The sequence below is a fragment of the Geotrypetes seraphini genome, chromosome 12 (assembly GCF_902459505.1).
Source record: "Geotrypetes seraphini chromosome 12, aGeoSer1.1, whole genome shotgun sequence".
In the NCBI taxonomy this organism is placed as follows: Eukaryota; Metazoa; Chordata; class Amphibia; order Gymnophiona; family Dermophiidae; genus Geotrypetes; species Geotrypetes seraphini.
In genome coordinates this window covers 63,545,947-63,560,575 of record NC_047095.1, presented here as the reverse complement: position 1 = coordinate 63,560,575, position 14,629 = coordinate 63,545,947, and the positions used below count along the sequence as shown (strand labels likewise).

The window sequence follows — 14,629 nt, the reverse complement described above, 5'->3', positions numbered from 1 at the left end:
AGCTCCTCAGGAACACAACCCTCTGAAAATCGATCAGGGTCTATTACTCCTCCATCCCTATTCACGTTTGTCTTCTGCAGTCCCGCTCTCTGCGCTTCAGCCGTAAACACAGAACAGAAATATTTGTTAAGCAATTCAGCCTTTTCTTTATCAGCTTCTACATATTCTTCCCCTTCACCTTTGAGTCTCATAATGCCACTTTTGCACTTCTTCCTATCACTGATATATCTAAAAAATGTTTTGTTTCCCCATTTTACGTATCAGCTATTTTTTCTTCCATCTGTATCTTTGCTTTCCTGACTACTCGACCAGTCTCTCTTAACTTTTCCAGATATTTTTGCCTGTCTTCCTCTTTCGGCGATCTTTTGTAGTTTATGAAAGGTAACCTCTTATTCCTTACCTTGTCAGCGGCTACTTTTAAGAACCAAAGCAGCCTTCTTTTCCTCTTACTTTTACATAACTTGCATCACATAAAGGGCTGTCCCCTTACAATAACTCCTTTCAGTTTTGCCCACTGCATTTCTACTCCTTCCAGAGGCTCCCATCCAGATAATTCCTTGATGTAATCCCCCATTTGAACAAAGTTCATTTTTTTTAAAGTCTAGAACCTTTACTTTTGAATGAGCCCTCTCTATATCCATCTCAATATTATATGCCCATATATGGAATAGCGCCTAAGTGTGTCTTTATGCATCTGCGAAGGGGTGTAGCCACAGGAGGAGCATTGGCAGGTCACGGGCGTTCCCTTAAAATGTGCGCAGCGTTCTAGAAAAATGTGGATCTGTACCTGGATTTACACCTGGTTTCAGTTGGTGAAACTCCTTGCACCCAAATTTGATCCCAGCACTATGTGCTAAAGGACGCCAATCCCAAAATGCCTGTTTGGTGTCATTTTTTTTGACACCAGATTTTGAGTTCCATTTGTAGAATCCAGTTCTAAATTTATTTTAGTATTTATATATCACTTATAGTCTAAGTGGTTTACATTCAGGTACTCAAGCATTTTTCTCTATCTGTCCTGTTGGGCTCACATGCTATCTAATATACCTGGGGCAATGGGGGATTAAGTGGCTTGCCCAGGATTAGAGAATGACACGGTGACAAAATTCATCACTGTTCCCGTCCCCGCGGATAACCGCGGGAAATAATCCCATGTCATTTTCTAGTGTCTATTTCAACCTCAGTCCTTCTACACCAGCATTCTTCAAAGCAAAGCTTGCGGGTCAGTGGTTGTGGCCATTCATACTCTGATTCTTATGGGAGCCAAGGATAATGAAGCCATTGTGACATCACTGATGTGATTGGCTCTTAGGCACTGGTGGAATGAGGCATTATGACATCACAGTATCTGCTCTGGATACCAGAGACTGTCATTCTGTAGTGTCTGTTTCAACCTCGGTCCTTCTACACTGGCATTCTTCAAAGCAAAGCTTACGGGTCAGTGGTTGTGGCCATTCATACTCTGATTCTTATGGGAGCCAAGGATAATGAAGCCATTGTGACATCACTGATGTGATTGGCTCTTAGGCACTGGTGGAATGAGGCATTATGACATCACAATATCTGCTCTGGATACCAGAGACTGTCATTTTCTAGTGTCTGTTTCATCCTCTGTCCTTCTACACCAGCATTCTTCAGAGCAAAGCTTGCGGGTCAGTGGTTGTGGCCATTCATACTCTGATTCTTCCCTCTCTCTTTAAAGAATGACATGAAGATGGTTTCCCGCGGTTATCCGCGGGGATGGGAACGGTGATGAATTTTGTCACCGTGTCATTCTCTACCCAGGATCTCAAGGAACAGCATGAGGTTTGAACCCGGAACCTCAGGGTGCTGAGGCTGTGGCTCTAATCACTGGCCACATACCCTGCATTTACCACATGGGCTTTTCACTTACTGCACTATAAGTGCACAAACGTCACACTTCAGTCAACATGCACCTATTTTTCTCTCTGCTCTCTTTTTTCCTGATAAGTTTTGAGTAGAACTGTATGCCTACAAACTCTTGAAGTCAACGAAAGCCATAAGCCCTGTTTTCAAATCGCAGCTCAATCTAAATCCCCTAGAGTTGAATATCGTATTAGCATTAACCTTGCTCTTTTCATACATTTACTGACAAATTGTTAATACCTTTTAAGTCCTTTTCTGTGTTGCCACTAATGTCCAAGCCTGCCCTTTTCCTGCACTTAAATTTACCAAATGTCACTGATAAGAATTTAACATTTGCCAGATAATTATGCAAACATCAGGAGCTTGCTGGGGCCTGGGGGCCTCTGAGAATGCAGCTATCAGGTTTTCGCACTTGTTTTCCATGAAAGAGTTTGTACGATGCAGGAAAATACAAGCTGGCTTTGAAAGAAAGGTCCTTAAGAGCCATTTTTTCTCACCAAGTAGCTCTCTATTGAGAGCACTCTTGCCTGCTTGCGTCATACACTGCTATAATGACTTGTGGCCTACGGTTATCCTTACAGGCCTCACAAGTGCAGCGGTGTCTAAAAAGGCATCTATCAAGCTTTAAAGTCTGATAAGGTTAAAAAACCTGGGTCCCCAGGTTTGAAAGAGCAAGTGAAAGCAGATACACTTCACTGAATTTTGTGTAAATCATTTCTGACTTTGCAGTAATGATAAACTTTACAACTACTGTCTCGCCCATCCAAGCAGATTGCTCATAACCATTTACCACCAGACTTAATATTGTCAGGTGCAAGATCTACTGCAATTAATAAATGATGCTCTACCATCAACACCTGACATGTAAAAGATATGTGATAGTTTGGTTCACAGATATAATAACAGCAAATAGAGAGAGATGGTTCTGAAGGCTTTCCGAGAAAGTGAAATGCACCCTGGGGTGAAGCAACTCATACTCTGACAGGGAATTCTACGGCTTCAAGTCAGCATAACTTCTGAGTCACAGCTAGAGCAAAAATATCTGGGGATATTCAGCCTCTGGCGTTTTTCTCATGCCACAAAAACTGTATTTAGGTGAGCTTGAAAGATATTTAATTCTGTTTCCCAGAGCTTCATGCTCTGGGCCTGTTTCTCTTACAATGTTTTATTCATTCATTCAATTTTCTAGACTGTTCTCCCAGGGGAGCTCAGACCGGTTTACATGACTTTATTCAGGTATTCAAGCATTTTTCCCTATCTGTTCCGGTGGCCTCACAATCTATCTAATGTACTTGGGGCAAGGTTGGGGGTAGGGATTAAGTGACTTGCCCAGGGTCACAAGGAGCAGCGTGGGGGTAGCTTTAACCACTCTAGAAATCAAAATGCAGTAAAAGTGAGTCAAGTATAGGACAACGAAGCCACTGTGACATCACTGATGAGGTTGGCTCTTAGGCATTGGTGGAATGAGGCATTATGATGTCACAATACCAGCTCTGGTGATCGGAGGCTGAAACTTGTCACACTATTTATTTATTCAATTTTCTATAGTGTTCTCCCAGGGAAGCTCAGAAAGGTTTACATGAATTTATTCAGATACTCAAGCATTTTTTCCTGTCTGTCTTGGCAGGCTCACAATCTATCTAATGTACCTGGGGCAATGAGGGGGATTAAGTGACTTGCCCAAGGTCACAAGGAGCAGCATGGGTTTGAACCCACAACCTTAGGGTGCTGAGGCTGTAGATTTAACCACTTCTAGCACAAAATAAACATACACAAAAACAAAAACAAACAAAAATAGTGCAATTATCTTGTAAAAGGGGGTGTAAGGCTACGGACCTATGGAGCCATTTTCTTGTGGCAAGTTAATAGGAAATGTGCTTATCATACACAGAGAAATCAAGGAGTCCTGGTTCAATATTTTTTGCATTTCATAGTAAAATCACATTGTTACAACTTAAAACTGTTATTAATCTATATTAACTTTCCTAAACATAAACATTATTGTTTTCCTTAGCACTGTAGAAATTTCTATGGACCTTGTTTTTACTCATGTCAGATACCATTAATGTTTACCTCAGTCTCTTCCATTGCAGGAATAGGAATACAAACTCTTACATCATTAATCCCCTCTTTTATTAAAGCCGGCAGCGCAGACCAGCGTGGTAAATGCTCCGACACCTATAGATATTGAATGGGCGTCAGATCATTTGTGGCGTGGTACTTGACTGTGTAGCTTTGTACAAGGGGGGGGGGGGTCTAAGAAATTATATTTATAATTCAGAACATAAAAAGATATCAGAGAATATTAAGATCTGCCCACTGTGAAAACTCGGCACAGCAATGGGTTCTTTATCAACACCCGCTCGACATTCCATTGTTCTCGTATCGCACAATTAAAGGGGGGATATTCCAGGGGTAGGAGACTTCCTGTTGTGTGATATGATGTTAGTGGAGGTGCTGCCCATCTTCGAGAGTGGGGGAAGAAGCGTAAAGGAGACTCGGGGCCGGAGTCTATAAAAGGCGTCACTTACAGAATCCTGCCTAGACCTAGTTAGACCTCGCTAGGTGTCTTAGAGGTCGATGCTGGTATATTAGGCCAGGCTTTACTTAGCCTAATTTACTGGCGCCTAACATGGATGCCTAGTGACGCCTGTTCTCTGTCCCTAACCAAACCTACTTTTCAGGTAGGCTTCGGAGGGTGCCTTGACTTGACCGGTGTCATTAGCTGTGCTAAGTGTTTGGCGCCAAACTCTTAGTGAGTTTAATTTTTTTGGGATTGGCCGAAAACTAGCGCAGGCAATTGTTGTGACAATTAAGCCTTTTTTTTTTTTTTTTCCTAGTTCAATATTTTTTTATTGGTTTTAGTTGCAAAACAGTACAAACAGAAAAATAAGGATTATCAACAGGATAATTATGAAACAAATGTCCATTGTCCGTATATCAGAGATGTAGGTAAGAGACAAAACAAAGATACATAATAGCCTATGCATTGGGTAAGCAATCATATATAATAAAATAAAGATACATCAGGAAGAATTGCACATATGGTAATTAGACATCCTATACAGAATCTGGCCATCAGAAAGTCCTGGAGAGTGTAATGGTGGCCAGGGAGCAGGCGGGAGGCAGAAAGGGGCTGCATTCTATGCTGCTCTAGGGAGGGAAGACCAGTGGTGCTTCCCTGATTGCTGTCTTCATGGCAGTTGGAAGATGGTATGTTAATCAGGTTTTCTATTCCGCCTTTATCTACTCAGTTCAAGGTCGGATTACATTACAAGAGGTTGGGTCAGTTACCCAGGAAGTAACAATGGACAGATTAATGTGGACATTCAATAGAGTTGTTAGTTCATAGTTTCAAATGCATAGTTACAATTACAGGTAGATCATTGTTGATTCTTTGTTTTGTCCCAGGGCTTGCATTAGACTAGGGCTGCCCAAGTCCGGTCCTCGAGATCTGCTGTCAGGCCAGGTTTTCAGGATATCCACAATCAATATGCATGAGAGAGATTTGCCTGCGCTGCCTTCTTGGTATACAAATCTCTCTCTCATGCATATTCATTGTGGATATCCTGAAAACCTGGCCTGCCAGTAGATCTTGAGGACCGAACTTGGGCAGCCCTGCATTAGACAGTTTAGGAATGGTCTTTTACAGTTCATATTTCAGTTACTTCAGGGTTAGCTCCTTGTCTTGGTATAGAAATATTTTTTTTTAAGTTTTCTGAACCTGAGATAGTGGTCACGAGATTAAAGTGTAAATGGGAATTGGTTCCAGCATTTTGCAAGTTAATGTTGGATGAATAAAGTAATTTGCTTGGTAGACTTTATATTGTTGCATGCTGGGAGTCTTAAGTGGAAGATTTCTGGTGGGATATTTATTGGAGGTGCTCTGAAGTAGGATGGCCAACTCTCTTAGGTAGTTGAGGGCGTTGTCTGTCAGGATCTTAAAGGCCGTGAGGCCTAATTTAAAGTTGATCTTTGTGGTTATGGGCAGTCAATGTAGTTTCATATAGTAAGGCTGCTGGTGTTCCGATTTCCATAGTCCGTATATGAGTCTTACTACTGCATTTCGAAATAGCTGTAGATGTACTAGCGATGTTTTAGAGCAAGGATGAGGGATTCATTTACTGCAACACTCAAGGACAGTGAATATTTCCAGGTCAGAGGAGCAACAACTTAGCTTTGGGAACAGGGTTCACAAGGGATGTGCATTTGTTAGTGTTTGTACACATGTAAACCGACACGACAGAAAGAAGATTGACTTATTTGAGCTTTGGTGCTGGAGAAGTATTTTAAGTATGCCGTGGACCGCCAGAACTAACAAATCGATTGTGGAAGAAATCAAACCGGCTATGTCACTGGAAGCCCAGATAATGAAGTTATTACTCTCTTATTTTGGCCACACCATCAGAAGAGAGAGATCACTGGAGAAGGACATCATGTTTGGGAAGATCGAGGGAACCAGGTGAAGAGGGTGACCTGCAATCAGATGACTGGACACGTTGAAAACAACCACGGGGATGACGCTGGAAGACCTTTCTGAACTAGCACAAAACCGGTTTCTTTTAAGATCCACAATTCATCAAGTCGCTTGGATTTGAGCACGAGTCAGTGGCATCTCACAACAAGAACAAACTTACAAGTTAATGCATACCGTAGGAGCCGACTTTTTCAGAATTATTGGGGGTGCTAAACCCAGTGGAAATTACTTCTCTCTGTAGACAGTGACGGAGATTGCTCAATATTGTGGGGGCTTGAGCCCCCACATATGCAATCAATCTGCACCTTTTATAAAGCTGTGAATGAGTATACAATGTGCATATTAAAGAAGAAATCTGTGAAATGAATTGAAAAAAAACCAAAAATCATCTAAAAATCAGGAAAAATTGGCGTGATCTGAAAAATGTTTTGACTGCATACATCCCCAGGGATTCACTGAAAATGTATCTGCTATGCTTGTATTGGAAGGAGACCAGAAGGGCATGAAAGTTTTCTTGCAGTCTCAGGTTTCCATCAATGAGCCCCTAAGAAAAGAGGTTTGGATTCTGAGTGGATGATGTGCGAGAGTTTTTTCTACTTTGAATATATTCTCTGTATTTTCTCAGCCTCTTTCCAGTTGCCGTGCGAATTATTTTGTGTGCGTAAGCGGCAGTATATTTAGATTCGGTTTTGGAGCAAACTAGTGGATTGTGGATCACACGTTGTCACGCCTTTCACCATGCCCACTGCGGCTTCTGACGGTGATCCCTTTGACCTTTCAGAAAGGCCCCTAGAATAACGAGGCAGTTTCATCGATAACACAGTGCAAATCAAGAGTCCCAGATCAGCTCACCTCCTCAAATTTTATGCCTTAAAATGAATTGCTTTTATTGGGTAGCCTCTGAAAAGAGCCTAAAAAAGGCTTACGGGTAATTAACTGCCATGTTTCCCGCAGCTGTACAGAGCCTCTTCTCCCTGATAAGAGCGGCTCTCCCTTTTGACGAGGATGAGGGCTGTAGTTAAGAGGACGGATCTGTATTTAAATCTACTGCCCTTTTTCTTATGCTGATCGTGTTCTGCTTTTCTAGTGTAGCCACTTGGAAATTAAAAGCTTTTCTCTATCGCCTGCTGCTCCGTTTCCTCTCCTAATTGGGAAATGGAGCTGACAGGTACAGCGATCACAACCTGCATCTTGAAAGTGGCCCTGCGGTGAAAAATACAATCACTTTGTAAACACCGTATGTGCCTGCGCGCGCACGTGCGTATACTCCAGCGACTTCCATGTCGCCTTCTCTCGGTTTGCCAGGCAAACCCGGCATTTGCCGTTTACAGTCTATCCAGGTCATTTTAGCTTACGAAAACTGAATTGCGCTCGACTATTTATACATCCTCAAAAACAATCATCGTTCTGGTCTAGAATTTTTTTTTTTTTTTTTAATGCTTTTTGATCCACAGTGACAATGTTACTTGAAGCAGAAGAGATGTGGCTTCAGCTGCGGGAGCTAGGTTGATCCTGCCTGGATATAGGAATGCAAAATCAAAGCTGATTTTGAAGGGCAGGATGTACCAGCAGGACATATATATTGAAGTCGAACGTATGTTCAGTGATGGCCAGGGTTTACTTAGGAGCAGCTGGCTTTGCTTCCAGAAAGATCTTTTTCAAGCAGTGTTGCAATTCTGGCCAGGAGGGATGGGGGTGGGGGGGGGGGGGTGAAACGAGGAAGGCAGAAGACATATCATGCAAAATAAAAGGATACAGGATAGAACATGAATGTCTGCACAAAAAAACTTTTCCTTTTCCATCTACAGTGGTGCCTCACACAACGAACTTAATTTGTTCCAGGAGCAAGTTTGTTATGTGAAAAGTTCGTTATGTGAAACGCGTTTTCCCATAACAATACATGTAAAAAAAAATAATTCGTTCTGTAGCATAAAATATGCTAAGATGACATAAAAAAAGATAAATTTACCTTGTTAGAGCTGTTAGCATGATATAGAGGGGATATATGTGAAGGGGAGGGGAGACAGGGGTTTTGTTGATCCTTGCTGTGTATTATAATCACCCCCCACATACTCCCCAGTACCTTTTTTAATTCCTCCCATCTTTCCCAGCCAGTGGCGTACAGGCCAGAAGCGCAGAGATCAGGAGCAATTCCTCTGCACGCCTGTGTGGGCCCATGCCGATCTCCGAATGGCTGCAGTTAGTTCTTGTGAGTCCCGCGAGAGCTGACTGCAGCCATTCAGAGATCAGCGCAGGCCCAGGCGGCGGGGGGGAGGTTTAAACATATGCGGTGGCGGCGGGGGGAGGTTTAAACATATGCGGTGGCGGCGGGGGGAGGTTTAAACATATGCGGTGGCGGCGGGGGGAGGTTTAAACATATGCGGTGGCGGCGGGGGGAGGTTTAAAATATGTAGCGCCAGTTAAGCGATGCAGCTCGGGCGACTGTTGTGTGAAACGAAGTCCGTTGTACGGATCAAGACAAGAAGTTCGTTGTGCGCAGCGTTCGCTGTGCGAGGCGGCCGTTATGCGAGGCACCACTGTATTTATAAAAGAAAACAATGCTTTATAATCCCCATAACTGTAGTCAAGCAAGCACAATCATGATTTTGCTGGTTGTAAAAAATAAACGGGTCGATATTGAACTGCAGTGAGGATGGCTACAGCACTCAAAAAATATGCACGTTTAGCATGTGTACGAGTGGATAGAGGGCAAAACTGAATACATCTAGGCGGCGCATACTGCCAGGAGATAGCAGCAGGACAGTCATTATCCATACAGCACTGCCAAGTTAGGCCAACACCGCATAGCAGCCAAGGATGCGCCTGTCCTTATGGTTAGGTTTTGGTTATGGTGACGATTTACGCCCTTTATGACCCTTGCACAGATTCCCCATTCTGTGTGTATTCTTTAAAGTACATGTCTCCCTCCATATTCGCGGTTTCGATTATTCACGGTTTTTAGCTTGCTGGCTCCTCCCCCAAAATTGCATCAGGTTGCATAGAGAAATCACTGATTCCAAACGTTTACAGAGAAAATCGCCGATTCCCGGCACTTTCTTCACCTCCCACCATGTTATTCGCGGTTTCACCTTATTCCCGATGGTTTTTAATAGAAATCAGGGAACAACATAGGCAAAAGTTATTTGCGGTTTTTCTGTATATGCGGTTCTCTTAATCCCCTATCGCAGCGAATACGGAGGGAGAAGTGTACACACTCTGTATACAAACTCCCCATTAACTAATAAAGTATCAACTGGGCACCAATACGGAAAAAGCCTCAGTCTCGCTGGTGAGGAAAAGCCACTCTCACATGGGCAGTGCAAACTAAGGCAGTGACAAAACAGCCCACGCTCAGTCACGAGGTCCTAAGATCAAGGGAGGAAAAAGCCTCAGATACAAACCATCCCACCCCACAATGGTGGTTTAAGGTGGTCAGGCAAAAACCTCATTGGCATTAAAAAAAAACACCTCCCCTGGAGTGTCTACAAGCTCTGTGCAGTGCAATATTTAAAGTGGCATCTTACTGTACACAGAGACGTGATCGCGAGTCCCATGCTAAAGGTTTGTCTGTCATTAAAATACTGGGTAACTCTGGACCAATGCCTCACCATGAAAGATCAGGTGGACTCCATAATCAAAAAGAGTTTTTTCACCCTCTGGAAACTTAAATCCATTAAAGCATACTTTGATAACTCTGTCTTCAGAATCTTGGTACAATCCCTCGTATTAAGTCAACTCGACTACTGTAACATCGTCTACTTATCAATCCCTCAAAAGAATATGCGACGATTGCAACTAGTGCAAAACACTGCGGTCAGACTAATCTTCGGTCTAAAGAAGTTCGATCACGTGACGCCATACTTCAAACAGCTACACTGGCTGCCGATGGAAGCTCGTGTAAAGTTTAAGTTCGCCTGCCTCTGTTTTAAAGTTTTCTACGGTCTAACCCCTAAATACATCACTGACCTATTCTCCGTCTCAGCCAACAAACACAAGAGAAGCTCCCACTCGCACTTCGTTTCTCCCCCGGTTAGAGGATGCAAACTAAAAAAACACCATGAGCATCTTCTCTCACATCAGGCTGCCCTATGGGGTAAAGACCTAGAACAACTCCTATTGCCCACCACTTATGAGATATTCAGGAAACGCCTCAAAACCCACCTATTCCTGAAATACCTAGACAGCTGACCCACTTCCCTCCTTCCCCTCTCTTGCCCTTTCTCCCCATTGTTCCCACATCCCTTAAGTTAACTCAACTTGTAGGTCAACTCAACTTGTACCCCAATAATCTTTTGTAAACCGCATAGAACTTAACGGTATTGCGGTATATAAACTGTTATTATTATTATTATTTAAATTTTGGGATCGAAATTTTACTAACTACTTCATTTGAGTTTTCTTACCTTGTAGTTTCGATCTGGCTGGTTACACCCTGAGGCAGCAGAATGGTGAAACGCTGGCCACCATTGGTGTACCGATCGTAGCGATAAGTTATCTATACATTTTTTCTGCCACTTTAAATCATGCACTGCACAGAGCTTGTAGACACTCCACTCCAGGGGAGGTTTTTTTTATGCCAATGAGGTTTTCGCCTGACCACCCCATTGTGGGGTGGGAGGCTTTTTCCTTCCTTGAGCTTAGGACCTCGTGACTGTGCGTGGGCTGTTTCGTCACTGTCCATGTGAAAGTGCTGCACATTATTAGTAGCGGATTTTCACTGATTCTGTGCTTATTCTGAGGAAAAGCCACTCTACCATCCACACACCATAGGCACACAAAACCTTTGCTGTAAGAAAATTGTAAATCACTGAAACGCCCTCTGTGCCCAAAATAATCCCAAAAAAACTACCATGCTATGCGTAGCCAGCCAAAGATCGTTTCGTAACAACATATGCTACTTCTTCAGGGCAAAACGTGTCAACATAGCATCCCAACCATTCAAAGCACTGCTCCTCTGCATTCTTCGGAAGAGTGATGTGTGGATGGTAGAGTGGTTTTTTCTCACCAGAGAGACTGAGGCTTTTTCTTTCGCTGAAAATTGTATCGGTGCCCAGGTGATACTTTATTAGTTAGTGGGGAGTTTGTATACAGAGTGTGTTTAATTCCACCCCAACCATTCTTCTCTCTCTCTATTTTTTTTTTTTTTTTTTGTTTCATTAAAGAACATGCATAAGTTGCAAATTTCTTCCAAATCTACCTAGGGCAAACTAAGCATGTGCACAAGATCCAAATATTTAGGGGCAGCCTCTCAGATGCCATGACTCTCAAGGTCAAAATTTATTAAACAATTTTATTTTATTCTGTATTTTTTCATTATTTAATTAAAAAAAAAAAACCGATGTATCTATCATTTTTGTATATAACTCAAGCCTAATAGTTTTCATATTCCTATTGGCGCTGTGATTAAAAGGAACCCGTCACTTATCTTAACAGTAGACAGTTCCTGCATGTGCAGGAGGAACTGTCTACTGTTAAGATAAGTGACGGGTTCCTTTTAATTACAGCACCAATAGGAATATGAAAACTATTAGGCTTGAGTTATATACAAAAATGATAGATATCTCGTTTTTTTAAAAAAAATTTAAATAATGAAAAAATACAGAATAAAATAAAGTTGTTTAATAAATTTGGACTGATGCAGAATAAAAAGTAACCGGCAGTGTGGTGCCTAGTTACAAACAGAAGGTCCATACAAATGTTTTAAATTGATATAAATAAGATTGGTTGAAGAGAAATATTGTTGAAACATCTTTGGAAGTAAAACTTGATATAAGATCAAATAATTGAGGAATCAACAGGTGATAATTATTGGGTTGTACATTAATGACTCTCAAGGGACATTTCTGTCCTAGTAAGTCACCTAACGGCAGAAAGAAGAATGTGTATATAGAGTGGAAGTGAGAAGACCCTCCAAGACCTCTCTATTCATCCCCCCCCCCTGTACAGTGGTGGTTCTCCAGTTGGCAAGAGAGGTACTGGAGACCAGCCAGAGCCATGCAGATCCCCATTTGTAAGAATTTTTAAAAAGTATTTATGTATTATAATGGTGGGCCTAATGCACTTGTTTGCCTAAGGCCCACCAAAGGGTTAATCCTGGCTAGGGTTATCGTACATCCGAGAAAACCCAGACATGTCCTCTTTTTAGAGGACTGTCCGGGCGCCCAGAGGGATTTCCAAAACCTGGCAGTTTGTCTGGGTTTTGGAAATCCTCAGCTCGGAGGCCACGTCTGGAAGCCTCTACACATGCGCCGCCGTCACCATGATGAAGTCATACGCACGGGCGCATGCGTGCGATGTCATTGCATCGACATCTGTGAGGTTTGTGGGGGTGGGACTGGGGAGGAATGGGGCGGAGCCATGGTAGAACGGGGAGGGGCTACGGCAGAACAGGGTGGAGCCAGGCATTCTCTTTTTTCAAAGAGAATATCTGGCAACCCTAATTCTGTCCCGATTCTGTCTAAACTCCACCCCAGGGAACAAATATCCAAAATTGGTTGTGCTTTTGTTTAAGCACCTATTTTTATGCATGTGTATGCCAGGGCAATTTTAAAAGCACCTACATGAATGCATAAAATAATGTTCTACACATACACTCTAATAACGGTTCATAGTAATTGGCGCATGGGACTTCAGTGTACCGACATTGCATCGCAGACAATTCAGTGCAAGACCCAAGCACACCGCCTAAAAACTTACTTCTAAAGAGCTCCGACGCAGGGTGTGAGTGGGGAACTCCCCTAGTTTACTTCATACTCTTCGTGCTGTCTTTGGGGGGGTGGGTTGGGGGGGTGGCCACTGTTCCCTCTAAGCTGAGCAGGTGTCCTCCAGCTGCATTGCTACCACTAGGGGGTGGAATATTTTCAGTCGCTAAGGACAGGTATGTTCCCTGGAGTCCTGCAGAACTTGCCTGTCCCTCACAATTGAAAAATGTGACAGTAAAACAGCACCCTCTATTGGTGAGACTGTGGGTGGAGGACTCCTGCTCAGCTTAGAGGGAACAGTGGCACACCCCCCAACCGACTCGGAGTCGGCCGGTCATTATACTGGAAACTTAACTTTTTCCCTGTTTTTTAGGAAAAAGTTAAATTTTCTCTATAATGTGGGGGGTTGCATCCCCCCCAACGGCAGCGCGAAGAGTATGAAGTACCCACCCCTTGTCGGAGCTCTTTAAAAGTAAGTTTTTAGGTGGTGCGCTTGGGTCTTGCGCCAAATTGTCTGCGCTGCAATGTCGGTGTGCCAAAGTCTCCTGTGCTTTTGGCCCGTCACCCTATTAACAGCATAAATCAAAATACAAGCAACGTTTCTAAGTAATGAAAAGCCCCAAATTAAGGCCTCCTTTTACAAAGGTGCTTTAGGGCCTTAACGTGCGGAATAGCGCGCGCGCTAGACCTTAACACCAGCATTGAGCCGGCGTTAGTTCTAGAAGCGTAGCGTGGGTTTAGCGCATGCTACAATCCTGCGTGCGCTAAAAACGATAGCGCGCCTTAGTAAAAGGAGCCCTAAATCCGCAAGTAAACACCCTTGCAGAGTAAGGCAAAGGGTAGCTATCTTGTGACAAAATGGCCTCCCCTACCACCCAGGCACACTGATAAACCAAGCTGGAAGTTGGGGAAAGTACCAGCAGCAAAGAAAACTAAATTAATATACCTTTTCAACCCCTGAACCAAGACTTATAATTTCTTTCCCAAAACGAAATAAACTGGGCTGTAATCTAAGCTGCAGTATTAAAATGGTTCTATATTATTTGGTGGTCGATTCTTCCCACAAACCACATTTTTTTAGTAGCACCCATGCACACAGCAAAAACAGAGAAAACATGTCGTACCAATTTAATTATGCTAGATCACTTTATATAAGTGTGTTTACAGTACCTTTGATATGTGCTCTTTTCCAGGTATGTTTGCACCATCTAGAGAAATTCCAAATTAAAAAGGATACAGGCTTCTTCTGTGTAGGGGATAGTGGAGTTTGCTCCTCCCATGATATAACTATAGAAAGACACCTCCAGAGTGTAGCAGTATGAGGAATCATCCAGGAGTCCGCCAAGGAAACGTCTTCCAGTCCCTGCCTTCACTGCATCTCGGTTGAAGGATGTACTAGACTACAATGAGCAAAAAGGAGTCACTTTAGTGCCGTGGAATGTATCCACATGGTGCAAAGAATTTGTGGCTGAGCAGAGGAAGGGAACTGAGAACGGATTCCAGTTGCACAAGAGCAGTGTGGTACGTAATATATTAAGGTGTATATTTAGAAGTGCTACTCATG

At 43.0% G+C, this 14,629-nt stretch overlaps 1 protein-coding gene across 1 annotated transcript in view; it reads right to left on the bottom strand.

Moving 5' to 3' along the window:
• LOC117346120 (cytosolic carboxypeptidase 6-like) overlaps positions 1–14,629 on the bottom strand; it is a 654,038-nt gene that overhangs the window by 176,805 nt on the left and 462,604 nt on the right. Inside the window, exon 6 of the mRNA XM_033915525.1 lies at positions 14,303–14,465. Within this exon, the coding sequence (XP_033771416.1) occupies positions 14,303–14,465 (163 nt within the window). The remainder of the gene's footprint in view (positions 1–14,302; positions 14,466–14,629) is intronic.